Source organism: Amyelois transitella, chromosome 10, assembly GCF_032362555.1.
Source record: "Amyelois transitella isolate CPQ chromosome 10, ilAmyTran1.1, whole genome shotgun sequence".
NCBI lineage: Eukaryota > Metazoa > Arthropoda > Insecta > Lepidoptera > Pyralidae > Amyelois > Amyelois transitella.
In genome coordinates, this window is record NC_083513.1 from 1866268 (window position 1) to 1894052 (window position 27785).

The 27785-nt window shown below is 37.8% G+C and overlaps 2 protein-coding genes across 3 annotated transcripts; one reads left to right on the forward strand and one right to left on the reverse strand.

The window, feature by feature from the left end:
• Positions 1-53: 53 nt before the first annotated feature.
• Positions 54-10154, reverse strand: LOC106136802 (AP-1 complex subunit sigma-2). Of its 2 annotated transcripts, none has more exons than XM_013337450.2 (5): positions 10015-10154; positions 9745-9923; positions 9234-9342; positions 8210-8347; positions 54-1555 (listed from the first exon to the last, which is right to left on the reverse strand). In XM_013337450.2, exons 1-5 carry the CDS (start codon positions 10015-10017, stop codon positions 1511-1513), a joined length of 474 nt encoding a protein of 157 aa, XP_013192904.1. In that variant the 5' UTR covers positions 10018-10154; the 3' UTR covers positions 54-1510. The 2 variants fall into 2 exon arrangements, with proteins under 2 accessions (XP_013192904.1, XP_013192905.1); XM_013337451.2 differs by lacking the exon at positions 54-1555 and adding an exon at positions 1994-3750.
• Positions 10155-10232: 78 nt separating this feature from the next.
• On the forward strand, positions 10233-27508 carry LOC106136762 (nonsense-mediated mRNA decay factor SMG8). Its single transcript, XM_013337404.2, has 15 exons — positions 10233-10492; positions 10626-10754; positions 11105-11271; positions 11773-11994; positions 13104-13356; positions 13743-13892; positions 14570-14644; positions 15924-16081; positions 17379-17582; positions 20019-20239; positions 20784-21000; positions 22571-22690; positions 23601-23799; positions 25120-25315; positions 26695-27508. Exons 1-14 carry the CDS (start codon positions 10355-10357, stop codon positions 25306-25308), a joined length of 2442 nt encoding a protein of 813 aa, XP_013192858.1. The 5' UTR covers positions 10233-10354; the 3' UTR covers positions 25309-25315; positions 26695-27508.
• The last annotated feature ends 277 nt before the right edge of the window (positions 27509-27785 follow it).

Genomic DNA, 27785 nt, shown 5'->3' on the forward strand with positions numbered 1-27785 from the left:
TATATATATTTTTACCTTAATACTTAAATGTTTATATAAATAAAACATTGAGGTACTTCATAAAACTTTATTTTATTTAATAATATTAAATCTTACTGTGTACAAATCACCTAGGGAACTCCGTTTGATCACTTTTTAGGCCCATAACGACGTAAAACATATCTTATTGTTACAATACAATACATTTCAGGCTTAGGTAATTGAATCCTGAACCACTACGTATGGGTACCTGGGCACGAATACAAACTAATTGGTATACACATCTTTAACGGATTTAAAAATTATAGGGATCCATTATTATTACAACACGGAATACATATAACAGTAAAGATACAAAAGAAAATGTTATAAAACAGATATGAGATTTGATATGGAAGATTTAGAAGACTTTGCATAGTAAGGAGACACTTTATAAAAATTAAGTAGATATTAAGATATAATTTAATTTATGAAGGATTGTTTGGCACAAATGTTTAGAAATATAGTAATTTTCGAATAATAGTTTTGGAAGTGAATGGAAGATCCAATATTTATTTCAACATCGAAAATGATATAAAACTCCAGCTGCATAATAAATAACCCAAGGTAAAATATGTTTAAAGTTTTAAAAATATAAGTTCTAAACTACAGCTGCCGTCAACTAAACGATATGTGTTCATAAAATATTACTCGAATAATTTGTGCTTAAAAATTATTATATGAAAAACAACCTTGTCGCAAAATATACAACATACTCTTAATTAAGTTCACTGGCCAAAACCATACAACAGTAATGTTTCATGCTTAAAAAAAAGTATCATTTAAATTTATTAATTTCTATTGTAAAATAGGTTTATGTTAATTTGGACGTATATGGGGACGTAGTTTAAGTAGAATAATAAGGATAAGATGAAATTACCAAACATACCATTTGTTCAGATCTTCGTTACTATTTAGTGGTGACAACATGGTTTCCATATAGTGTTAGATAATATAAATGAAAAAATGTACAGAACGCATATTAAGAACTGTAATTTTTTTTAAATAACTTAAACTGGAGGGCGATGCGCTTGCGGTAAATCTTAACGCTTATGCCCGTAGGTAATACTAATATTAGTAAGGTTTAAGCCGTAAACTGAAAAACAAATCCAAGTTAAATTAATTATAGTATTTCATTTAATAGCGGCAACGGAAAACATAATTTTTTTAAATTTCAGCTTTCAACTATCGCGTTTTATGAGATAAAGCTTGGTGACGGACAGACAGACAGCGCAGGCTTAGTAATAGAGTCCTGTTTTCACCTTTTAGGTACAGAACCCTAAGATCACGGTGAAGCTAAAACATTAAGTATCGTAATAAAGTACCGCGTAAGTTGCTGTTATCTGTTCATGTTAATAAATCGACAAAATACTACATAATTAAATTAAATGAAAATAAGAAAGAAAAGTCTTACAAATACTACGTAAATATACGTCCACGTTGCAGGCTATTGATGATCATTACGTCGATGGGGCGCCGTCTCGGTGATGCTTTAGCCGAGGCCGTGGTCCTCGAAGAAGCCCTGCGGTGTCTCCTCCTGCAACAAGGGTCACCACTGAGCCATAGTCGCTCGTGCCCGCGTTAAAGCCATCGCTTGTCGGCTGCGCGAATACTACATCACAAAAATTTAAAAAATAAACAGAATAAACTAAAAGGAGTTAAAAAGTTTATGTTAACCTTAATACGCTTTTGAGTTAAAATTTAAATAAGAATTAAAATAACTTGACTAGACTACTCAATTGAAAGCAAATTCATATTTTACCTCAATGTACTTTTGTAACCACGTTTTGATTAATACTAATAATAATAACAAATGAAGTACAAACAGACAGTTGAAACGAAATAAAAACTTATATATAAGTTAAGTAAAGTGAGCTATAAGTTAATTTCGATTTCATGATGGCTTTTGACTGCAGTTTAGAAAATATAAGAAAGGCTATGCAAATATAAGTACGGGATTAAATAAAAACTTAAATAACATGTAACGTTTATTGAAATCAATGGAAAAATTCTGATACAAATAAAATTAAATCATTCTCAAGATAAAACACTAAAATAGGGAATTATTATTGCACATCTAGATAAAAGTACAATATTTTATACGGCCTACCTAAAATATATTAGAAATTAAAAATAATACAAACATTTTGCCGAATTTAATCTCTTATGGTTTATTTTGCCAATAAATATTTTAAAGGAATAAAGTATCTTATCAAATTATAAATCAATACTGGAATAAATGTTATTTAATTATTGGCACAATAGAAGATTTTTTAAGTTATCGGAATGACACAAATATTTGTAAACCACTCAATCGGGTCCGTTTTAAAATATTTATCTTAATAAATTCTATAATAAAATCTCAAAAAATAAAATGGAAAACATGAAATATAAATTCGAAATTTACTTAACATTATTTCGTTTCCTATAAATACAATAACATGAATAAGAAAACCTAGTAGATATCTCTCACACTTTCATTTACTTCCAAAAAAATTATTTCATATGACCAACATTATCACTTAGAACTTTTTAATATGTCATACGTAGATATTATATTGTTTTGAGGCTAGTAAGTATATTAAACTAGCACAAATCATAAAACATGAGTAAGCACTAATATTTTTTAATGTTTAGCTTTACTTGCATGTCAGGTTAAAAACACAGATTTTTTGAAATGAATTGTTTAATTAGACTTATTTTTTAAGTATCTTTCTTTATAGTCATAGGTTTGATTCTCTCTATTTTCAAAATATTGATACATGTATACAATAGTAAACATGCTAAAAATATGTGACACCATCTAATTATTTAAGTCGGTTTTTCAATACAGCTACGTTAATTGTTTTAGTAGCACTTAAGATGTTAAATTATTGCATACATGAAAAAGCGATTGATATTATATTATGAACTTATCGATATATTTTATCTCTCCCTTAAAATACTAAGCAACTTTAAGTCATTTATTTAGTTATCTCTTTTCATTATTTTTTATTCCACTGCTGAGCAACGACTCTCCTTTATCCATTGCATCTAATATAAACGCTAAGCATACAAAAAAAATATTTTTTTTCTATTTTCTAAACAAATAATCAAATCGATAGCGGCGTTATAACATTTTTGCGTGCTTACCTACTAAACACCCCAGTTTTATTTCTCAAGAATAATATATCATTACTAAAATATAAGAGAGCTTTTCATGAAATTGTAGTGATATTTTGCAATAAGTTTACAGAAATTCAGCGATACATTTTATTATCACTCATTTTAATCCTTGACTTGAAATGCTACAATTAGAGCATAGAAAGAGGTTTAGCCTGGTAGGTAAAAACACGACATACTTCACTCTGGCCATTATTTATCAATCTATCAAATCGCCTTTCAAATCAAACGGTTTTAAGCAGCAAGTGTATGAAATAGTATTTTCAGACAAAAAAGACATCCAGTGTGACCTAAAAGAGTATACAAAAAAATGAGCTTGCAAATTTCACTAAATTAGCAACATTATAGTTTATCAAGCAATCACGAAGAGTGTGCTAAATCTGACCAATCACAATCGATCATTGTGACGATGCTTTAAAAATCCGTGTTCTACTTTTTTAGGTCTCACAGAAGATTTCGTTTTCATCAGTCCGATGTATGAGGATCTGTCATCTGTATTCTCTTGTCGGGGGCTCGTCGCCAACCTCAGAGTAGCCCCACCTCGCGTAGCGCCGCATCCACCGTCTCGTCCTAATACAACAACTATTGAACTAAGGAGAAATACTAGAGCAAAAAAATAATTTTCCTTTCGTTTTCATTTTATGATGTAGGTAACTAATTTTGGTGCCTTTGGCGACAGCCTATAAAGTTTAAATCATGATTCAAATATTACGATGAGATAGCAGGTTGAAAGCGGTATTTTTAGTATTTATGAGAAAAATCTAACGTTATATTGTGCCAAAGCATGGAATATTAAGGTTCCTAGCACTGTTAGTAATAAAAACAAGCAGTTCAATATATTTTATCTGGGTCCCTGCATTATTAAGATATTTGTAAATCACAAAAATACATATTTTTCGTTAGGTCTTATATTTTTTTGACTTCAAATGTTATCCACATTGTGAGTTGTCATATTTGAAGTTAACCCATTGCCACCACCATTGAAGGAACAGTACAAAATCAATAGAAATAATTTATTATATTCCTGACCTTAAAGATGCACATTTACAGATGTTAGTTGTGCAAAATTTTGAAATTACTCATTCTTAATAAAATAATTATTCCAAAAATATAAACTTTATTTATGTTTAGTGTATAGTTACATATTTGTAACAATTTGAAGACTTTTCTAAATATACTATAATATAATTATTTCCCTGATTTCGTTAATGTATGATCATGCCACGGCCAAGGACGGGATAAGGTACATGCAAGAAAACAGAATTCCAGATAAAATCACTGTATTTCAACATCCCATTACAATAAATGCATGAACAACCATACCATCACCAGAATAAAATAATATCTTACCAGAAACATTAATTATGAAAAAACATTTACTGAAAAGCAAGAACTTTAAAAAATATATACAACGTGTAACGGAAATAAAATAAAATGGACTGTAAAAAATAAAAATTTTAAAATAAAAAAATAACTTTTAGGGTTTTGCGTGGCACCAGGCTGTTTGTTACCGGTGACTCGTTTGGTGTACTCGGTATGATAACCCCCTTTCCGTTACACGTTGTATATATAACGATTCCACATTTTTAAATATGTATGAAGATGAAATTTTCGTGGTAAAATATTATTCTTGATACAATCGTAAACGGTCAACTACACAAATATAAAGCGGCGAAAGATATATAATACACTGACTACTTTACAATGGACGACTTTCTACAACCTAAATTATAGTAATAATAATTGCACATAATTATCATTGAGACTGATATAATCACTAATGCCTAACGCTAAATTATGTGGTTACGGTTATTTTTTGATTGTTGTAAAACAGTAAATTTATGTACAATGTACATCTACTAAATGTGTATAAAACAAAAGATATCTCAAGCTGAATAAACGTATCTAATAATATAACGAGGATAATAATTGAGACTAATAAATAAAAAAAAGAAACAAATATAAATTTCGTTGTTAACGACGTCACATGCTTTACATCTGTGAATAATTACATGCAAGAACATAATGGTATAGAAATAAAGCAGCATGCGATAGCTACACAGTGTACTGTAAAAGCAGAGGAAACACTACAGAGTAATAGAAGTTAGATTAACGTATCGAGTGTGTTGTGTGCGGTCGAGCTCAGTGCAACAACCCGTCGTTGAGATCCTGACGAGCCCGCAAGCATGCACATCACATCAAACATCACGTTAGCTTTAGGCACATTTCAGCGAAACCAAGTAAGTGACAATAGCCAATAGGACCAATTTGCTGAATATGCAGAAAAAAAAACAGATTTTCTATTTTGATTTTCAAATGTCTCATTTGTCGGTAGTTTACTTTCATCGTAATTTATTCCATAAAAGTGTATAAGTATATGAAGTGTAACTAGTTTGTAATACAGATATGGAGACAAATTTTGTGTTCATTAAAAAAAAATAGAACGGGGCGCCGATTTAGACTCCTGCCCAGAGCATCGAAATTTTCTATGGCCATCACTGTCAGTCAGAAATTACATCCTACTGGCTAGTTTCGTACATTAATAGTTGGCTAGTTTTACTATCTCCTTTGTTTTTCTATGTAATTGAGGTTTCCTTATAAAAATAAAGACACATAAAACAAACATATAATAAAAAAAATTGAAATCTTGGTAGTTTTTTTACATTTTAGGTATAATGGTTTATAAATTGCAAAGTGCAGTGTACTCGAAATAATAAGATTTGGAGTGCTGATGCAAATATGTGATGAATATATGTATAGACAGTAGTTATATTTCCACCAAATAAATAATCTAATGTCTCTCGAAATGTTATCCCCGAAATTAAAAAAAATATCAAGTTGCAAGTTAAATTAATGCGCATGCACATCAAGGTTGTATGTAGATAACCTTGAATACATATTAACTTAAATGTGCTGTATAGATTATTTCGCTACGGTACATTATTTTAAGTTGCCTAGGTATCTCTTTATGGCAAATATTCAAATTCGAATGTATGAACCTAGCTTAGTACCTACTTGGTTTCATTTAAGTGCCAAAATTGGATTCAAGAAGTTCAAATTTCAGCGGGAAAGTGCCTTGAACCTTAAGAATTGTGTCACATTCGTTTTTAAGTGGAAATCAAAATGTATTATTTTAATCATATTTGAAGGGGGCCCAATATCCAAGGAATTAAAAAAAAAATGGGAGTCTTAATTATGGAGGAAACAAAAATTTGTTTTCTCCATACACGTTTTTCGAACGTACATTCTTTATATGTTTAAGAATAAGTGCCCTGGGAATCTATCTGCGAAGCTTGACAAGGTATATCTATTATCTCTTTCTATCATTTTGGTCATAATATTAGACAGAATGAGATGATATGATGACAAATGCCTTTCGTGAATAAGGGGGCTGATATGTCGAATGCATTTGGTCTTTTTTCATATATCTAACGCAGTGCTCTTATACTATATACCTACTAGTGTATCTAATACATCGAAAGGCACTACCGAGGCCACTGTACCTACTAACTGGTCCACTCTCATTTAGAATACTCTTAAATACCGCATACCTATTCACTAAGTTGATACCGCATACCTAATATAACACAGTAAAATTAAAAGGATTTATACTACTGGTGACTGAACCATGTGCACTTTGAAATGTTATATTAGAAAATTACTGCTATCATTAGTCTATTTCAATGCCAGTATAAGGAGAAAAACATAAATTTAGTGTGTTAAAAGTGGTTTAAAATAAAGTACAAATATATTAAGGATTGCTTGATTAATAATTGCTGAAACATTCGTAATTTTTCGTTATCATCTTTTTATTATTAAATGCGTATGATGACTGATTTAATTTACTATTCAGATTTCTATCGCAAGTCAATATTTAATTGAGAGGTTCCTTTTGCTCTTGAATTGTAAAAACTACTTTGTGTTCTTAACACAATCTTCAATAAGAATAGTTGTACCTTATTTGTCCTGTTCCTCGTAGCAAGGCACGCGCGACGCCGTTCATCGTGCGAAATACTATCGCTGTTCCGTTTTACGTCATAATAAAAAGCGAAACAGCAATAGTTTTTCGCGCGATAAAAACGGGGTCGCGCGTGCCATGCTGCCGGGGCTGAACTTAGTAATCATATTAAATCGAGATATACAAGACTAGCATTCACAAATGCGAAGGAATTACAAAACCCGCTTTTTGAAATGTGTAAATTTATGAGATTTCGACGTTTTCGACTAAACTCTTGTCAAACATAAATCATGTAAAGCCACTAGTTGAAAAGAGTTAAATTTAAAACTGCGTTAAGATATATTCCAAACACCTAGTTCCAAACAAAAGTAACATGCTATATCACATATCAATTTTGTTAGGAATAGCATGGACATTTATTTAACACAGCTTTAAGACATAAGTCATGATTCACAGAAAATCTACCTAATTGAAACAATAGCAGATAAATTGAGTATAATCTTTAGCTTAGTTATAAATACAAAGCTAACAATTTATTGAAAACCTAATATTTTTTTTAGAGCACATATTCATATTATAATACGGTCACGGCATGCACTTTTAACTATTTGAGATTGCATTGAATACAAGAAATTGAGATTTCCATTAACCTAAACCATTAAAGAAAAACATAAATCATGTAAATGTTGTTGTTTTATTATTTTGACAGATTTTAATATAAGAAACCATGGCACCACCAAGTCTTGACATAACTTTAAGATTTGTATATTCATGTCGATCGAGACTAAACATATATGCTCATGTAACTTTGTTTTTTTTTTACACATTTTGCACATCATCAATATTTTTTCTAAAATTTCCGATGTGTAAACTTTTTTATAACTTTTTGTCACTTCACATGAAATTCTATTTATTGTACAAATCTGTTTGAGTTTGTGAGCCATTATACGTGGCAAATCACATAAGAGGTGCGCTGGTCTCATGTTGCTTGTAATAAGATTACATGGTCTAGAATTGGCTCATGGCTCAAATATTAACATTTTAAACCAGTTCATTATCCTGACTACTGACCTCTTGCAGCAAGTCCTGTGCCGCGATGGCTTTCAGCACATTCTTCTTGCTGGTCTCCTGTAATTCCCCGCCCAGCACCAACTCGTCCAGGATGAAGTATGCTTTCTCAAAGTTAAAGATAATGTCCAGTTCACACACCTGAAAATAAAGAAATAAATTGATACTCATGAATGAGGTAATATTTTTTAAGCTTCAAAAATACTAGGCAAGCCTTAATTGGCTTGCCTCAGTATGTAATGTAGTAATGCCTACCCAAATCACTGAAAATTCACTTTTATTACTTTGTCATAAAGTTAGAACAGAATAGATTTATTTTAGAAATTGGATACAAGGTATCACTTATTACATGAGATCAATTTACAAATAAAGATATCTTGAATCTAAATCATGAAGGAAGGCACATTAACTACATTATATGTATATGTATAGTGAATAATATTAATGATTTCAATACAAATATAATGTCTCATGTCTCGTACATACAGTACATAAGTTTTGAAAATTAATCTATTCTATTCTACAAATTATGTCAATACCATGTCAAAAATTCACATGAGGCCATTATGTCAAGCTCGGGCTACACATGTTCACAGTTCTATGCAGGGTTAGGTCTAGGTCTTGATATGTGGTTGCTTATACTAGCTTCTGAGTGGAAGAAGTTTTAAATTGAGTGTAATTAAAAACTATTCTCAACTAGAAAGGCTATGTAGAACAGTTACATCATGTTTAAAACGGAAATTATAAACCGCCGAGCTTGCATGAAGAGAGTTATGAATGTGGATGAAGCAAAGGAAGTATGCAGGGATCGTGGCAAGTGGAAAGAGGTAGTCTCTGCCTACCCCTCCGGGAAAGAGGCGTGAGTTTATGTATGTATGTATGTATGTATGTATTATAAACTTGAATCTTTTACCAAACATAAATAAGATTTTATAAAGAGGACAATACAGTATCTATACCAAAAATAAAAGAAAAAGCAGCAGTCGGACATAAAGACAGTTTCAAAAGAAAAGTGAAAAATACTTACGCTGCCAAAGTACTTGTCCAGCAACTCAACATATCTATGAATCAGCTCCAGGGTAAGCAGCTCATTGTCTTCCTGCTCCATCGCACAGCAGAAGTATAAAGATGCGTATCTAAAAAAATTATTGCTATATATTATAAACATATATTTTCTTCATCTGTATGTATGCGTGTATTATGCTAAAGATGGGGGCGGATTTTGTTCTTGTTTAAAATTATAGAAAGAGGATTTTCTAAGTAAGGTTTTTATCTATAAACACAACCTGCCTATGGCCAGGTTGGGCCGTTAGGAATAAATACTATTTTCATTATAATTTCTGTCGTTAATACCATATCTTCCTTGCTAATTCCAGCACCAGATTATTTTCATTGAAATCTTTCTTGTGAAACTTGTAATTAATAGGATATCCCCAGTTTGAATCAGAAAGCTACCCAATCACAACTAAGAATTCTACAGAAGTCATTATATATTTGAAAGCAGAATTTATGAGTGCTTGTATTTTTATTGTAACTACCTTTTGTATACAACTTTGACGTCTTTCCACTCCAAAAATGAGCACATCTTAGGTTTTCTTGCCAGCACTGTCGTAATCAGTTCTCGTGTTATTTTCTTCTTCAGCTTATCTGGGTGCGCCACATACCACTTCTGCAACCTCAGCTTGCCTTGGCGGCTGAACAGCAACATGAATTGCATCTGTAATATGAGAATAATGTAGGATAATTTATAAAGAATGACGATTTGTTTGCACTGTTCACACCCAGCCACAAACCAAATTTCTATTTACCATTTTGTAAAATTTGATCAGTCAGACGATAATACTTATAAGGAATGCTTTGAGATATTGTTTTTTAAATTAAAATATATTAATTTTCATTACATTTTCATAAAATTATTAATCACACTATCCACATCCATCACTTTTTGACATTGATTTTTTTATCGAAAATCCCGTTGGCTTGGCAATGTCAGTATTTGGAAATGTCATTGCCATAACGGGTAAATGAGTATATTGTTGTTGTTTTCCATTGCCGTGCTGATATTTAAATAAATTTTAGCAAGTTTTCTGTGGTTTATATAGAAGAAAATTTATAATAAAAAAGGAATAATTAAGAAGCTCTTTTAAAATGAAAACGTTTACGATTGATGATATACCAGAATTTTCCAAAAAGGAGCGTATAGTCGTCGTAGGAGTAATTGGAAAGTCACCTTATCGTTATCCCAATAAAACAACTCCTCTTTTGCCCTCAGTAAAGAGCGATAAGGTAAATTTTAGTTAAATTTCAAGAGCTTTCTGCTTTCTAGCCGTACCAATAAAACCAAAACATTGAATATTTTTTTGTTTACAAAGTTTAATGTAACCTCTTAATCAATGTTTACTTTTTAATGTTTCTACAGAATAACATCGAATGTTTTTGGGATGAGCGTAGTGGAGTGCTTTATCTGCATGCTGTTACATACCTTGATACCAAGCGGCTCACTGAGTTAGCAGCTACTCTGGATGAGGATTCTAAAACCACTATCAAGGTAAAAACAAGTGTAAATCTTCTTTTGCTTTAGAAGCCTTCTAAATATTAACTCATCATTTTAGAGATAATAAATTGATTTAAGAGTTTACCATCAATACAAATAAAAGAAGTATTATAGGATTGTAGCGAGTGTAAAAATGTATTTTCTGCCTACCCCTCTAGGAAAGGGTTGCATGTTATTTATACTTTTTTGTACAAAATACAATTTGTGTAGTACAATATGTGGACTTCATGTTTAAAGCATTATCTTACAGTCTACCATTATATGAAGCAGAGAAACTTTGTGCGGAAGATATTAAGTAATTTTACTAAACATATATATGTATGTACGTTTTATTCACTTTAAAGGATGCGGATGCAGCCCATTGGTTAGTGGCTTCAGGGGAGCTGGCCGCTGACTCCTGCCGGTTGATAGCCCTGCTGTTCCACCTCTGTCACATTGTGGTGCTGTCTTCTCCCACTCCGGTGTTTGATTTGGGATACCTGCAGCTTTTTAAGGCTATTGACGCTTATAGGTGAGATTGTGCACAGTGTGCAGTATGCCATAACTAAGATTATTTTAACATATGGTGTTGAATATTATGTTTATTTCAATAAAGTATGCATATACATCAAAATTACAAGTTTCCAAATCATTTCAAGGCTAACTCAATCTGTGTAATTTTTCCGTAATTGTAATTTATTGTATTAATTAATTGAATTTTTTTTTAGTGCCGTGTGTTTCCCGTTCCAATACAAAAAAGAATAGGACCACTCCATCTCTTTCCCATGGATGTCGTAAAAGGCGACTAAGGGATAGGCTTACAAACTTGGGATTCTTTTTTAGGTGATGGGCTAGCAACCTGTCTCTATTTGAATCTCAATTCTATCATTAAGGCAAATGACTGAATGGCTACATGCCATTCAGTCTTTTCAAGACTATTGGCTCTGTCTACCTCGCAAGGGATATAGACGTGACCATATGTATGTATGTATGTAATTTTTAATAATAATAAGTTTTAATTTACAAATTTCAGAACAGAACTACAGCCTCGCACTGCGCCCTTGCTATCCGCCATCGGTCCCGGCACCGCGTGGGAGAGCCACGGGCGCTCGTGCTGCCCGCGGCTGCTGTTCCACTTCCGCAGGGCTCCGGCCCCGCTGCGGAGGGCCCCAGCGTCCCTCAAGCGCTTGGAACATTCGGTGGAAGACCAACTGTATTTTATATTGAGGAAGGCGAGGATCATCACTAATGTGTGGTAAGTGTGTAATCGTCTAAGCAGATATACAAGGAGAGTGTGGAGGGAAAGGTCGGGTGGGAAGACCTAGATTAACATATCTTGATCAAATTAAGGACGTCCTGGTAAAGGGTCAGGTCAAAAGTACCCGAAACCGCCGAGCTTGCATGAAGAGAGTATGAATGTGGATGAAGCGAAGGAAGTATGCAGAGATCGTGGTAAGTGGAAAGCAGTAGTCTCTGCCTACCCCTCGGGGAAAGAGGCGTGATTTTGTGTGTGTGGTAAGTCTCCAATAGTCTGTTTCTGTAGGGTTCTATCCTCGCTGTGGAGCACCACAGTGTCCGTCAAGCGACTAGGATATTCCATAGAGGACCAACTGCATTTAATATTGAGAATGGCGAGGATTATCACTAATGTATGGTGTGTCTGACTTGTAGACCATATTTTCTAAATATATGCCATATCTATCTATAAATATGTATGGTGTGTCTGACTTCTAGACCATATTTTCTAAATATATGCCATATCTATCTATAAATTATCTACAGATAGGAACAGTGAATGAAAGGATTCACCTTTACACTTCTTACTACGAAACAAGTAATAATTAATTCCTGATACTCTCAAGTCGTCTGAAGAGATTTTCACGTCTAGATCCTTTGTGGGATAGAGAAAACCAACAGTCTCGATAAGACCGAAAGGCGTTGTTCAGCTGTATAGCTTTATTATGGAATTGAAATTCAAATAGTGACAGGTTGCTAGCCCATCGCCGACAAGAATACCAAGTTTGTTAGCCTATTCCTCTAGTCGCCTAAAACGCCTTACATGGAAAAGAATTGCGAGTGGTCCTATTCATTAGTGCCGGGAACTACACGGCACAAATTTTTTTAGATTAACTTCTCAGCTGCCTAATCACTGATCAGTGCACTGGCCTTAACTGCTTAAGCTCTGATCAGCGCTCGCCCTACCGGCCACGTTTTTTATTTTATTTGCATTACTATAAGTTTGAGACTTATAGGAAATACTCCTTTCTCGCTCGAAAAATTGATTTCCCGCGGCAGATGCGGGTGTAAATCGGATCGCGGGTTCGGCAGCTCAGAGGTTAAGATAATTAACTTAATTGTTCACAGTGCAAAATCCCTGTTCGCCATTCCCAAAAACGAGGAGTTTGTGTACATGACCGCCGACGACAGCGCCAGCGCCGCCCGTGACGTCAGCTCGCTGGTGCGCGGCCTCGTGGAGCGGTGCTCCGGGGACGTGACGTCACAGCCCGGCGTACGGCCCACCTTCAAGGAGTTCCTGCAGGCTCACATAGACCTCGCATTCAGGGACGGGTTTGATGACAACGTGGGGAAGTACGCTATGAGCACTTCTTTCTTTGAGGTGGGTGTTGTTAGAAGAGTTTACTTGACTTGGCCGTGTGGTTCCCGGCACCAATATAAAAAAAGAATAGGACCACTCCCATCTTTCTCCAATGGATGGCGTAATAGGCCACTAAGGGATATGTTTATAAACTTGGGATTCGTCTTATAGGCGATGGGCTAGCAACCTGTCAGAATTTCAATTACAATACGGCATCCATGGGAAATGTATGTAGTGGATTTATTCTTAAGTGCTGAAAACCACACGGCACGCCCTAGTTATTTGGCATATAGTAGTAAGATGGCAGTCGCTCTGTAAAATTACTTTTCCACTCTGAGTGTCATTGCCCCGAACTCTTACGCAGGATGAATGCAACAAGAAACTCATGCGTGATATATTGGTTTCAGCTTCCAAGTGCAACAACTTGGCGCCAGGCGGCCCAAGCTCTCGCACCGGTGTACTTGTCCGTGGAGACGGAGGACCAATCAGAGAGCGGCGGCGCGTTGTACGACGCGCTCGCTACTGACGTGCGGTTCTCACAAGCGAGATGTGCTAAGGTAACGTGGATATTAAAAGGCTTATGTTTATTTCAGGGATTTCATTACATATTTTGTGGTCTATAGGTCGCCTCTGTACCGCAGTGGTGGTTCACTTGTCTGTGACACCGGAGGTCCCGGGTCCGTATCCCGGAGGTCCAGGGTATTATGAGAAACGAACTATTCGTCTATATAAATAAGTATTTATTATTAAATATAGTATTGTTGAATTAGTATTTCGTAACACAAGTTTCGAAATCACTTCGAGGCTAACTCAATCTGTGTATTTTGTCCCGTTTATATTTATTTATATTTATCCGTTCAGATTGTAGGACGTTACAAAAAATGGACACATTATAAATTACATTTTCAACTCAGTAGTGTTCGTAGGATTTAAAAATTGACACAAAAGTAATGTATGTATATCTAACAAGCTGTTGCGAGAAACCTCGTTCCCGTGGAACATTCATGAAAAAAAATATTTTTATATAAACACTCCGGTGTCATAGTAACAGAAGGTCTATTCTATATTTGTGGAAATCAGTCCAATAGTTTTTGAGTTTATTCGTTATAAACATTAAAAAATACAATTCTTTATTATTAGTTTGGAGAAAAAGTGTTTTTATAAACATATTTAGGGAGGTCATAAAATAATAATTGAACATAGGTACAAGAAAGTAATTAATGCGCGTTTGCAGGTGCTGCCCATAGCCCAAGCTTCGTACACAGAGGGATTGCCGTCGCATTATTCCAGTCAGCATCATGCTCATAAGGTGAATTTATTATTTAATTAGATATAAATTTAAAGTATGTTATTATTTATTTTATATTATTTATTATAAAATTGTTATTGTTAAATTTATTCATTAAAATTTATAGTTTCTGAACAACCATCCCATAGGTATAAAAGAATAATACCACTCCATATCTTTCTCATGGATGTCGTAAATGTGAATCGTGGTCAGCACTTTCTATGAATGGGGTGAGCAGTCTCTTACTACTTTACTTCTTTCTTTCTTAAACTTTACTAGTCTAATACGAGCACTGAAATCCTTATATGAAAATTCGAGTGCTTGTGTCAGGATAAACAGAGCGCACACTGAGTGGTTTAAGTTTGAGAAAGGCGTTAGGCAAGGATGTGTTGCGTCACCGTGGCTGTTCAACCTATTTATGGATAGTTGTTTGATGGATTTGAAAGAGTCTGAAAGTGGATTAAGGATGAATGAGTTACTCGTCAAATGCCTGCTCTATGCCGACGATCAGGTTATACTGGCGTCATCAGCGGAGGAGTTACAGGAGATGGTAAACTGTATGCATGAAGCTTTGAAAGAGAAAGGAATGAAAGTGAACGAAGGTAAAACTAAAACACTAGTTTTTGAAATGAAGAAAGAAATGACAGAATGTAATATTTTTATTGGAGGAGAAAAAGTTGAGAAAGTGAAAGTTTGTGTATCTAGGATCAAAGTTTACATCGGATGGCAAGTGTGATAGTGATATTGAAAGGAGAGTGAACGCGGGGAACATGGTGAATGGAGCTTGGCATGCCTTTATGAGCAGTCAGAAACTATCCAAAAAGGTTCGACTGGCTGTGAATAGGGGCGTGTTGGTCCCGACATTAATGTATGAGAGTGAAAGTTGGGTATGGCAAAAGAAGCATGAAAGCAGAATAAATGCATTGAAAATGAGAGCGTTAAGGAGTATGATGGGTGTGAAATTGAGTGACCGGATAAGGAACAGCGTGGTAAGGGAATGTTGTAATTACAGGAATAGAAAAGGGTATGTTAAGATGGTTTGGTCATGTGGAGAGAAAGAATGAAAGCAGGTTGACTAAGCTAACTTAAGACTAAAAAGGGTCAGGTTAAGTGTACCTACCCGAAACCGCCGTGCTTGCATGAAATGAGTTATGAATGTGGATGAAGCGAAAGAAGTATGCAGAGATCGTCCTCTGCCTACCCCTCCGGGAAAGAGGCGATATTCGACCACCGACGCTATAAGTGCCTATGTCTGACATGAATTATACTCGTAAGCAATGTGTGTTATGATTATAACGAGGTGGGCGTGGCGCTGGGCGTGCTGGAGACGATGGCGCGCGGGCCGCAGTGCGCGGGCGCGCGCGCGCGGCTGGCGGCGGCGTGCCGCGCCGCGTGGCGCGCGCGCAGCCTGTGCGAGGCCGTCTCGCTCACGCAACATCCCTGCATACTGCCCGAACAGTCAGTGCTGTTTCCTTTTTGTACTTCCTAGACACTTTACATATGTAATATCCAGTCAATGATCAACACCCGAGAAACACTCCGGAGAGGAAAGGAGAAGAGGTGATGACGTAACCGAGACCAGAAGGTAAAAGATACTTTGAAATTTATTCAGATATAAGAGGCTTTTTACGAGATATGATCACAACTTTTAATTATATACTCGTATATGATGAAATTTGTGATGTGATGTAACGGGAGCGATGATTCGACTCGACCGGAAGATCTTCCCTTAGGTGGCCCTAAGGGAAGATCTTCCGCCAGGTTAGGTGTTATACCTGGGGAACCGCGGCTCCGACGATGTTGTGTCGGAGGTTGTATATACAGGGTGACTTTTAATTCAACTGCATAAATTTAACTGTTAAGTGTACTCATCTAAAGGATATTTAAAAACGTTAAAAGAAAAATATCGGTTTATACTTTAGAAAGTACGAAAAAAAATAAAAGTATCAAAATCCACGATCCTAAATTCGTCATATCACCCCGGCCGGCGGAAAAGCGACGCGTAAGATTCAGAGGTCAACGACACAATTCATTCAGCTGAGCGATCTCGACAATTCTGTACTTTACTTGATCTTGATACTACAAAAATAATTTATTTTTCAGACATTTATTTACATGATTAGTTTTAATTTCTTTTTGTAGTATTGGTCTTTAATAAACCATGTGACGTAGTTATTGAGGGTTTTTCAAATGTGAAAATGATGACGTTTCATTTAAATAAAAATAGGCTCAAACGCCTTAGAAGCATGGGTATTATAGTCTATGTTTAAAAGGATGCAGTTGTTTTAAATATCACCCTGTATAGCTGAATTTCTTCGCGGTGATTGACAGTGGTTGTTTGATTTGATGTTGTGACGAGTAGCGTAGAGATGTCGCCACAGGTCACAACACCACTCCCCCCCAACACTTTATTATTCAACATAAAATTAAGAACATCTAACAATAAAAAATATTTTTGACATCTCTCACTAACAAAACCATGGCAACCGTTGCTATGGCATCTAGCAAGAAGGTTGCCTACAACACAAATCATTTAAAAATGAAGATTTAAAAATAAATTAAGATTAAAGGGTCTATGGTATCCATTCTACTCTAACCGTCTTTGCCAGATTAAAATTCTTCTCTTTCAAATATAAAGACCGCAGCACCCGAATTAACAAACAAACCAGTTTACTATCACCAACTACAGTCATATAAAAACCTCACTGCTAGAGCCTTGCTTATGGTCGAATAAAGTTTGTGTTTATACACACAGCGATAACACCAAAGAGCACTCGTCGGGCGTTCGCTACATCAGCGCCTGTAACTGCGGACGAAGCAAGAGCTCCAGGGAGGACCCCTACTCCGTGCGGAAAGCGAACCACACCTTCTACAGCCAAGCGGCAGATGAATGTGGAACTTGTCCGACACTGCAAGCCATAGAGTTTCCCGTGTTCCAGCCTTCAACGCCCACTTACAGGTGAGAAATCACATTTTTTAAGGATGTAAGAGAAATCCCAAGTTTATAAACCTATCCTTTAGTCTCCTTTTACGACATCTATATTAAAGTTATGGAGTGCTTCTATATTAAATTACCTGTGACCACACAGCACTGCCTGAACTGAAAACACATGTTCAAGAAGAAAATAGGAATAAAACAAGATTTTAAGAAGTGATTTGTTAGCAGCAAAAGCTAACTTAAGAATGCAAGAGGTTATAGATGAAGATGTGATTGAAGCACGTAAGGAATATAAGAAAATGAAAGATTTGGTTAAGAAAGCTGTGATTAGAAAGAAAGAAGAGTATAAAGAGGATTTTGATAAAAGGCTATCAGAAGACTTTCAGTCAAATCTGAAAGTATTCTGGAAATCCGTAAGGTCAGCCCGAGGAAATACTATAACCAGAGAGCTGACTAGGATCAGATGCCAGGATGGTAGCGTTGTGAAAGGAGAAGAATGTGTACTAAAGATATGGAAGGACTATTTTGAAAGTTTATTTGAAAAAAGGAAGGAAATAAGAAAGATTTCTGCTATAGCGAAGAAAAAGAGAATGAGATGGAAGGCGAAATTGAAATGTTCGAAATTGTGGAAGCACTTAAGAGTATGAAAGCGGGAAAGGCTGCTGGGTGTGATAGAGTGTCGGTCGAGATGCTTAAAGCAGGAAAAGGCGTAGTAGCTAGTCAGTTGTACTGCCTTTTCAATTTGTGTTGGAGAAGCGGCCGAGTACCAAAAGATTGGTGTAAGGCTGTTATCGTGCCACTTTACAAAGGAAAAGGGTCACAGCTGGACTGCAAAAATTATCGTGGTATAAGCCTGCTTAGCGTCGTCGGCAAATTGTATGCTAAGGTATTGATTAATAGAGTCAGGAATGAAACTGATGACAAAATATGGGATGCTCAAGCGGGATTTCGAAAGGGAATGGGATGTACTGATCAGGTCTTTTCCTTGCGGTGCATAGCCGAAAAGTTTTTGGCCAAGAGTCAAAAAGTCTATTGCACATTCGTAGATCTGGAAAAGGCCTATGACAGAGTTGAGAGGAATGAATTGTGGTCAGCACTTTCTATGCATGGGGTGAGCAGTCTCTTAATACGAGCACTGAAATCCTTATATGAGGATTCGAGTGCTTGTGTCAGGATAAACGGAGCGCACACTGAGTGGTTTAAGATTGAGAAAGGCGTTAGGCAAGGATGTGTTGCGTCACCGTGGCTGTTCAACCTATTTATGGATAGCTGCTTGACAGATTTGAAAGAGTCTAAAAGTGGATTAAGGATGAATGAGTTACTCGTCAAATGTCTGCTCTATGCCGACGATCAGGTTATACTGGCGTCATCAGCGGAGGAGTTACAGGAGATGGTAAACTGTATGCATGAAGCTTTAAAAGAGAAAGGAATGAAAGTGAACGTAAGTAAAACTAAAACACTGGTTTTTGAAATGGAGAAAGAAATGACAGCATGTAATATTTTGATTGGAGGAGAAAGAGTGGAGCAAGTGAAAGAGTTTGTATATCTAGGATCAAAGTTTACATCAGATGGCAAGTATGATAGTGATATTGAAAGGAGAGTGAACGCGGGGAACATGGTGAATGGAGCTTTGCATGCCTTTATGAGCAGTCAGAAACTATCCAAAAAGGCTCGACTGGCTGTGCACAGGGGCGTGTTGGTCCCGACATTAATGTATGGGAGTGAAAGTTGGGTATGGCAAAAGAAGCATGAAAGCAGAATAAATGCAGTGGAAATGAGAGCGTTAAGGAGTATGATGGGTGTGAAATTGAGTGACAGGATAAGGAACAGCGTGATAAGGGAATGTTGTGATGTGAAAGAAGATGTAGTTACAGGAATAGAAAAGGGTATGTTAAGATGGTTCGGTCATGTGGAGAGGATGAATGAAAGCAGGTTGACTAAGCAGATATACAAGGAGAGTGTGGAGGGAAGGGTCGGAGTGGGAAGACCTAGACGAACGTATCTTGATCAAATTAAGGACGTCCTGGTAAAGGGTCAGGTCAAAAGTACCCGAAACCGCCGAGCTTGTATGAAGAGAGTTATGAATGTGGACGAAGCGAAAGAAGTATGCAGAGATCGTGGCAAGTGGAAAGAGGTAGTCTCTGCCTACCCCTCCGGGAAAGAGGCGTGATTTTATGTATGTATGTATGTATGTTTAAGAAGTGAGGGCTGAAGACTCATATTTTAACACTTTGACAACGGATAATATTGTCATTGTCTGGAGGAAGTCTCTGATGGAAGGCTACTGCACAAGTCAATATCAACTGCAACAAATCTGCTTATAGTTGTCAGACTGATTGCAAGACCAGCAAAAAAACCAGTTAAATTGATAAAGCGACTTGCTACAATTGTAATCCAGATTACACTATTATGAGAGAGAGAGATATCTAACTACATTTAGTATGGTAACATCTCCAGGGCGGCGTCTCTAAAAGGCGAATCAAGCCAAGAAGCCGTTCCGTCGGGCCGGACGTCCGGCTCGGCGTCGCCCACGGCGCCGGGCGCGGAGCCGGAGCCGGCCGGGGACTGGTCCGAGCCGGACGCGCTGTCCCCGGGGGAGGCCGGGGACGACACTGACGAGGACAAGTCTTCGGCCTCGGACAAATATGTGGTGCCTGTCAGGGGAGACTCTAATACAGGTTAGTTTGTAATCTTCAGTATTTTTTTTACATACATATAGTCAAGTCAAGTCTCAAAGACTGGAAGGCCACTTTTAGTTGATGGCATTGAAATTTAGATATTGACAGGTTTCCATTAGTCGTCTTTTACGACATCCACGGGAAGGAGATGAAGTGGCACAAGGGGTTCTCTTGTAGCGATGTCCCCGGAAGAGGCTAGGTACGACAGAATAAGTCTCCGGTGTCGGATATATATAAGTGGTGTTGTGTTAGGTCTAATACAGATTAGTTTGTATTCTTTTTAGTATTCTTTTTAGTGATTTTGCTTTCTGTATTCAAAGGGTATTCAGGCAGCTACACTGTGGCAGCCCCGACGGCCATTTACCAGCTTTCCCGGTTACTCTACAATGTCGCGTGATGCCTTAGAAAAATCTATGTAAAGTTCCCTCTGTAGTGACGCGGAAGTCTGACTCAAATTGCTTACTATAAACTTACTTATCCACTCCAAATATAATCTCCTTCCCAGGTTATACGCAATCAAGATTAATACCATGTAACCTTACAGATAAAGTGATTACCCGTCAGCCATCAACGACGGAATACCTCCCCGGCATGTTGCACTTAAACAGCCCCAGCGGTCTGCTGCCGGCCTTCCCCAGCTGGTCCCTCGTCTGCCTCGGCGCCTCCTCGCTGTACTCGCACAGCGTGGGGCTGCCCGAGCACCTGCAGCCCGGCTTCCTGCCGCACACCAACTACCTGCTGCCCTGGGACTGCGCCGTGCGGTGAGTGGCCACCTCTATGGAGACCAGCTGTTTGAAGTGTCTCCCTCGTCTGCCTCGGCGCCTCCTCGCTGTACTCGCACAGCGTGGGGCTGCCCGAGCACCTGCAGCCCGGCTTCCTGCCGCACACCAACTACCTGCTGCCCTGGGACTGCGCCGTGCGGTGAGTGGCCACCTCTATGGAGACCAGCTGTTTGAAGTGTCTCCCTCGTCTGCCTCGGCGCCTCCTCGCTGTACTCGCACAGCGTGGGGCTGCCCGAGCACCTGCAGCCCGGCTTCCTGCCGCACACCAACTACCTGCTGCCCTGGGACTGCGCCGTGCGGTGAGTGGCCACCTCTATGGAGACCAGCTGTTTGAAGTGTCTCCCTCGTCTGCCTCGGCGCCTCCTCGCTGTACTCGCACAGCGTGGGGCTGCCCGAGCACCTGCAGCCCGGCTTCCTGCCGCACACCAACTACCTGCTGCCCTGGGACTGCGCCGTGCGGTGAGTGGCCCCCTTTATGGAGACCAGCTGTTTGAAGTGTCTCCCTCGTCTGCCTCGGCGCCTCCTCGCTGTACTCGCACAGCGTGGGGCTGCCCGAGCACCTGCAGCCCGGCTTCCTGCCGCACACCAACTACCTGCTGCCCTGGGACTGCGCCGTGCGGTGAGTGGCCCCCTTTATGGAGACCAGCTGTTTGAAGTGTCTCCCTCGTCTGCCTCGGCGCCTCCTCGCTGTACTCGCACAGCGTGGGGCTGCCCGAGCACCTGCAGCCCGGCTTCCTGCCGCACACCAACTACCTGCTGCCCTGGGACTGCGCCGTGCGGTGAGTGGCCGCCTCTATGGAGACCAGCTGTTTGAATTTTCTCTCTCATGTATATTTCATAGGTGACCTTGGGTTGCATTGAGAGAGAAAGAAATTCGTATGGAAAGAAAAGATTACGGGGTTTTTTTTGGTTCACGCTAACGCCGGCTGGCGCGCTAAAGCGTTACAGCACAAACCGCATGATATTTGCATATTTACATATATATTACATATATATCCCATTTTCTTTCTCTCTCTCATTCTCACTCTCACTTTCTCTGTACAGTACTACCAGTCGCATCGGCAATATTCAGCAGAACAGTGCAACTTATCGCTCAATCAATCCGAATGAAAATTCAATAAAATAACAACAACTTTATTAAAAGTACATTAAACTTTAAATCCAACAAAACAACTCGGACTATCTCGCTCACAATATCGGACAGTTTAGATCGCAGGTTCAAATGGGACGCTATGCTAAGCAAATATAGATAGGTGCAAATATTTTCGCGGCATACAAATATTACACTCTTACATCGGTATAACTTATAAATAAAGGTGTTATATTCACAGAAAAGTACTGTCCGCAAACATAAAAAAAAAGAATAAATGGGTATTATCTTGGATTTTATCTCTTGTATTTGGAAAGACATGTATCATCTTCGTTTTCATCGCCACTCACCGTCAGGCGAGAAGACAAATGCCAAATACAATATCGAATTTAAAAAAGTAATCAATACTGTGAACACGTCATAATTTAAGATAATCTAGACTTTTCTACATTTTTCCAGATTGGAGCAAGCTCCTACGTGGCGAGGGGCGGCAGGGCGCGCGCGCGGCAAAGCGGCGCCGCACCACCTCACCGTCAAAATCTTCATCGGGTTCGAATACGAGTGTCCCAGGGGGCACAGGTTAGTACCATAGCCTCTCTCTCTCTCACTCTCTCTTACATAGTTTGAAGCAGAACCCTAATTTCCACGTGACGAATGCTGGTAGTAAAAGTCTAGTATCGATTTTTTTTTTGTATAATATTTTTGTTTTTATTTTAATCTATTTTTAGAGGCTTTAATCCCTTGGTGTGAGTAGGATTACCAGGCTTTTTAAATTGCGGATATTCACGAGCGCCAATACAAATATACATTTTCTACATACATACATACATAAATCATGCCTCTTCCCCGAAGGGGTAGGCAGAGACCACATCTTTCCACTTGCCACGATCTCTGCATACTTCTTTCGCTTCATCCACATTCATGAGTGTCTACATGCAATGCGGGTACTCTTGACCAGACCTTTTGCTAGAACATTTTTTACAAATATTTGATATTTTATGTATGTATACCTATGTATTTATAATGTATATTATGTATCTTGTATGTATTTATGCATTTTTTTTTATCGCACCACCAACTTATAGTTTTTCTGATTGATCAGCTGGTTGACTGGTAGAGAATGCCAAACGGCATTAAGTCCGTCTTTTGTACATTTTTTTTGTGCAATAAAGTTTAAATAAATACATACATACATACATATGATCACGTCTTTATCCCTTACGGGGTAGACAGAGCCAACAGTCTTGAAAAGACTGATAGGCCACGTTCAGCTGTTTGGCTTAATGATAGAATTGAGATTCAAATAGTGACGGGTTGCTAGCCCATCGCCTAAAAGAAGAATCCCATGTTTATAAGCCTATCCCTTAGTCGCCTTTTACGACATCCATGGGAACGAGAATTTTAAAAGTTTAAAATTAAATAAATGAATAAATAAATATACATATACCTCAGCTATGGAGTTTAAATCGCTACCACCTCATGACACCAGGTTCATGATGTCTTCGCCGGACACCATAGTGAGCGGCGGGGGCTCCACGGGCAGCGGGCCCGGCGCGCGGCTGGCGTCCAGCGACATGCCCATATACAGCACGTGCGTGTGCCGCGGCGCGGAGCCCCTGCTGGCGCAGCTCATGAGGATCCACGTGGTCACGCCCAAGGCTCCTGTTCACGTCACTTTGGACCCCAAGGTGAGGATTTTTTTTTATTTCCTTACCAAGTTTTTGTTGAGAGAAACGCAGACATGCGCCGCGCCTTGTGAAAATAGTAAGCAATGACGCACTTATACACATTTCCGGATCAAACCTCTCTTGTACGTTTGAATATTTTACAATTGTTTTTGTTGTTTAAGTCTAAATAAATAGGTTTCCTTTATCAAAACTTGATCTTTGCTTATTTCATCACTTTTGGCTGGGTATATTATGGCGCTTAAGGTAGGTATGTTTGCTTGAAATAGAAAGATGATTTTACGACGAGGGAAAACATCTTTCACATACAGTCAACTGGATCATGGGTTAAGTTCTCCTGCAAAGATTGCGGAGAACAGACCGGAGTCGCTTTGTGTAAAAATCTGACTTACTCAATTAAGGATTATGGCCTGCTTCCTGGATAGTTGAAGACGCAATCGGAATTAACACCAGGACGAGGAAGTTTTATTTATTTTCATCATATTAGAATCTACGATTAAGGATATAATCGCTCAAGTCCTAAGGTTGTTTCCAAACTTGACAAGGTCAAAACTAGCTGGTTATAAATCGGTATCTACTTATCAAGCATTTCAGGTCATAGATTTAGAAACTTGACAAATTAAAACTGTACTAAAGGCTATTTTTTTTATGAATTGCTTACATATTTAGTAGGTGCCTACCTTATTACACAATTTCAATTACAAATTGAAAATTATCGCGACAAGCTTTTATTACAATTTCAATTTAGTAAAATCATAAATGAGTGTGGTTAATGTGATGTGTGATGAATATACTGAGATACTAGCTCTGCTTAGTTTAGACACAAGTCTCTCACAATCTTAAATAAGTTAAACGTGTAACTTTTACTATAAGTCTGTGTCATGTTTAGATTGTGGAGAAAAATAAAGAAATTTGAATTTTGAATTTGAATTAAAGAAATTTACTTTAAAATTTTATTTTGATCTTTTTAGGGCACTTAAATAAAAGCTTGTTTTAAAGGTTTTTTATAATTATTTTTTTTAAATACAAAATAAATATATACGGGACAAATTACACAGATTGAGTTAGCCTCGACGTAAGTTCGAGACTTGTGTTACGAGATACTAACTCAACGATTCTATATTTTATAATAAATACTTATATACTTAGATAAACATCCAAGACCCAGGCCAATCAGAGAAAGTTCGTTTCTCATCATGCCCTGGCCGGGAATCGAACCTGGGACCTCCGGTGGCACAGACAAGCGCACTACCGCTGCGCCACAGAGGCCGTCTTATCAGATATGAGCAATGATATCGTTAATGTAATGTCCACGTGTGCCAGGCGCAGCCGGTGCGCGGCGGGCCCACGTTCGTGCCGCAGGCGGGCGCCGCGAAGCTGTCGGGCTCCGCGTACTGGGTGCTGCGGCTGCCCTTCATGTACGCGGACGAGCGCGGAGCCCTGCCGCGCCCGCAGCGCAGCGCCGCGCCCCAGGGAGCCCTGCTGGCGCCTGTCTTCGGCCTGCAGGACTGATTATGTTGTAAGATATCCCTTAATCACTACATAGTATAAAACAAAGTCGCTATTTTAGTCTGTTTGTCTGTATGCTTAAATCTTTAAAATTACGCAACGGATTTTGATGCGGTTCTTTGTAACAGGTAGAGTGATTCAAGATGAAGGTTTTTATGTATAATAACATTTATAATTTTGCACCCGTGCGAAGCCGGGGCGGGTCGCTAGTAATATTATAAATCCAAAAGTCTGTCTGTTTCGCTTTCACAGTTTAACCGCTGGACCGATCTGAATGAAATTTGGTATGCATGTAGTTAAAAAGCCGAGGTCTAACTACGGGTTATTTTTCAAAAATCAATCGTTTAATTACTTAAACATTTAAATGCAAAAGTTTGTATAAATGTCAGTTGGATCGTGTCAGTCTTGCATAGCACCGTAATTTAATCCTGCATTTTTAAATAATGAGGAAATGGTTTTTGTGGAGGGAAAGGTCGAAGTGGGGAGGTCTGGACGGACGTATCTTGATCAAATTAAGGACGTCCTGGTAAAGGGTCAGGTCAAAAGTACCCGAAACCGCCGAGCTTGCATGAGGACAGTTTTAATTGTGGATGAAGCGAAGGAAGTATGCAGATATCGTGGGCAAGTGGAAAGATGTAGTCTCTGCCTACCCCTCCGGGAAAGAGGCGTGATTTTATGTATGTATGTATGTATATTTAAACAACTGATCCATGATCCAAACTGCCGCCGTAGCATTGCACGTGCGATGACGTATTTGTCGCATGGAATCCTTCTTCTTATCCTTGTTCTATTTTACTTACACATTTTTCTTGTTACATTTTTTTTCTATCTTAAAGCCAAATAGCTGAATGTGGCCTATCAGTCTTTTCAAAACTGTTGGCCCTGTTTACCGCGCAAGGGATATAGACGTAATTATATGTATGTATGTATGTTCCATTTTACGTTAAAACAAAAAGCGAAATAATCATAGTATTTCGCGCGTGCCATTATACTGAAGAAGTCATGCGATGATCCATTTGCTGCCATCCAGATTATTTTAGTAAACCAGTTCTAATCATCATTGCAAATCATGATGACAATTTTATATGCTTCTAACTAGCTTTTGCGCGGGACTTCGCTCCTGTGGGAAATTCCAGAAATGAGTAACCTAACTATGTTTATAACGAAAATCTATCATAGGTATATCTGTTCATAATTTCGCGAAAATCAATCAAGTAGTTTATGAGCTTATTCGTTACAAAAATACAAACGATATAAATAATATAAATAAATATATAAGAGACAAACAACACAGTTTGAATTAGCCTTGAAGTAAGTTCGAAACTTACTTACTTAACTTCATTTAGAATTTCTGGGTATTCTTCAAACAAATCTCAATTTATTTTTCAGGAAAGCACAAATGTATTCGAGTGCCGTGTGAAGCGACCACAGATACTGCTGGAAACGCGGAAATACGTGAGGAAGTTTCCATTCAATATTCGACCTTAAACAATTGTAATAAGGTTCAAAGATATTGTTTTGAAATAAAACAATCACCACTGAATATTGAACCTTATGCATTGGTGATACGGTATAATCATTCTTACCATGCTAGCTGCAGTAAAAGGTTAAAGCAATCAGTTCAAGCCATGTGATAAACACTTTACAGGGCCATTTCAAATTAATAATAATCGACACGAGAAAAAAAAGTACCAGATTTTTCGTCGTTTGTCAAGCTTCCAAGTTGTTTGTGCCGTGTGGTTCGCAGCACTTTTGAATAGGACCACTCCATAGCTTTCCCATGAATGTCGTATAAGACGACTAAGGGAAAGGCAAAAAATCTTAGGATTCCTCTTGCAGACGATGGGCTAGTTATGTCACTATTTGAATCACAATTTCAATTCATTCTGTACATTTCTGTTCTAACTACTACAATAGTCACTGTTTTAATAATGGTTACCATTCCATCATTAAACCACACAGCTGAACGTTGCCTTTTAGTCTTTCCAAGACTGTTGACTCTGTCTACCCTGTAAGTTATGTAGGACGTCTACATAACTTACAGGGTAGACAGAGTCTTAGGGTAGACTTTATGAATGTGGTCAAGCTGGGCTTGGCGTATATCTTGGAGTTTTAATTTTATCCTGAAGTAGCTTATCTTATTTCAAAGCCGACAAAGTCGAAAATATACTTTAGACAATGAAAGAACGATACTTGAAAGAAGGACCCTAAATTATCTATGTACATATACGATACTTACCAAAACATGCTTATTTATCGAAAACCGTAAATTAGCGTGAATAAAGTTGGAAGAGTAAGGTCAAGACGAACGCGGCCAAAGGTCAGGTCAAGAGTACCTTAAACCGACGAGCTTGCATAGAAAATGATAAAAGTGAATGAAGCGAAAGAAGTATACTGGATTCGTGGAAAGTAGAAAGATGTAATATCTACTCCTTTGATGTAGAAATAAATACACGTTTATTTTTTTTACAATGTATGTA

Bases quoted from the DNA above. Each gene is read 5' to 3' on its own strand.
- LOC106136802 (XM_013337450.2), bottom strand. The intron at 9,343-9,744 runs GTAGTTACAATA...TAATTTTTTTAG, and splicing joins GTCAAAGTTGTATACAAAAG to ATACGCATCTTTATACTTCT. The intron at 8,348-9,233 runs GTAAGTATTTTT...CTTTATTTTCAG, and splicing joins TGGACAAGTACTTTGGCAGC to GTGTGTGAACTGGACATTAT.
- LOC106136762 (XM_013337404.2), top strand. From the start codon at position 10,355: ATGAAAACGTTTACGATTGATGATATACCAGAATTTTCCAAAAAGGAG. The intron at 14,645-15,923 runs GTGAATTTATTA...GATTATAACGAG, and splicing joins GTCAGCATCATGCTCATAAG to GTGGGCGTGGCGCTGGGCGT. The intron at 16,082-17,378 runs GTCAGTGCTGTT...TTATACACACAG, and splicing joins CCCTGCATACTGCCCGAACA to CGATAACACCAAAGAGCACT.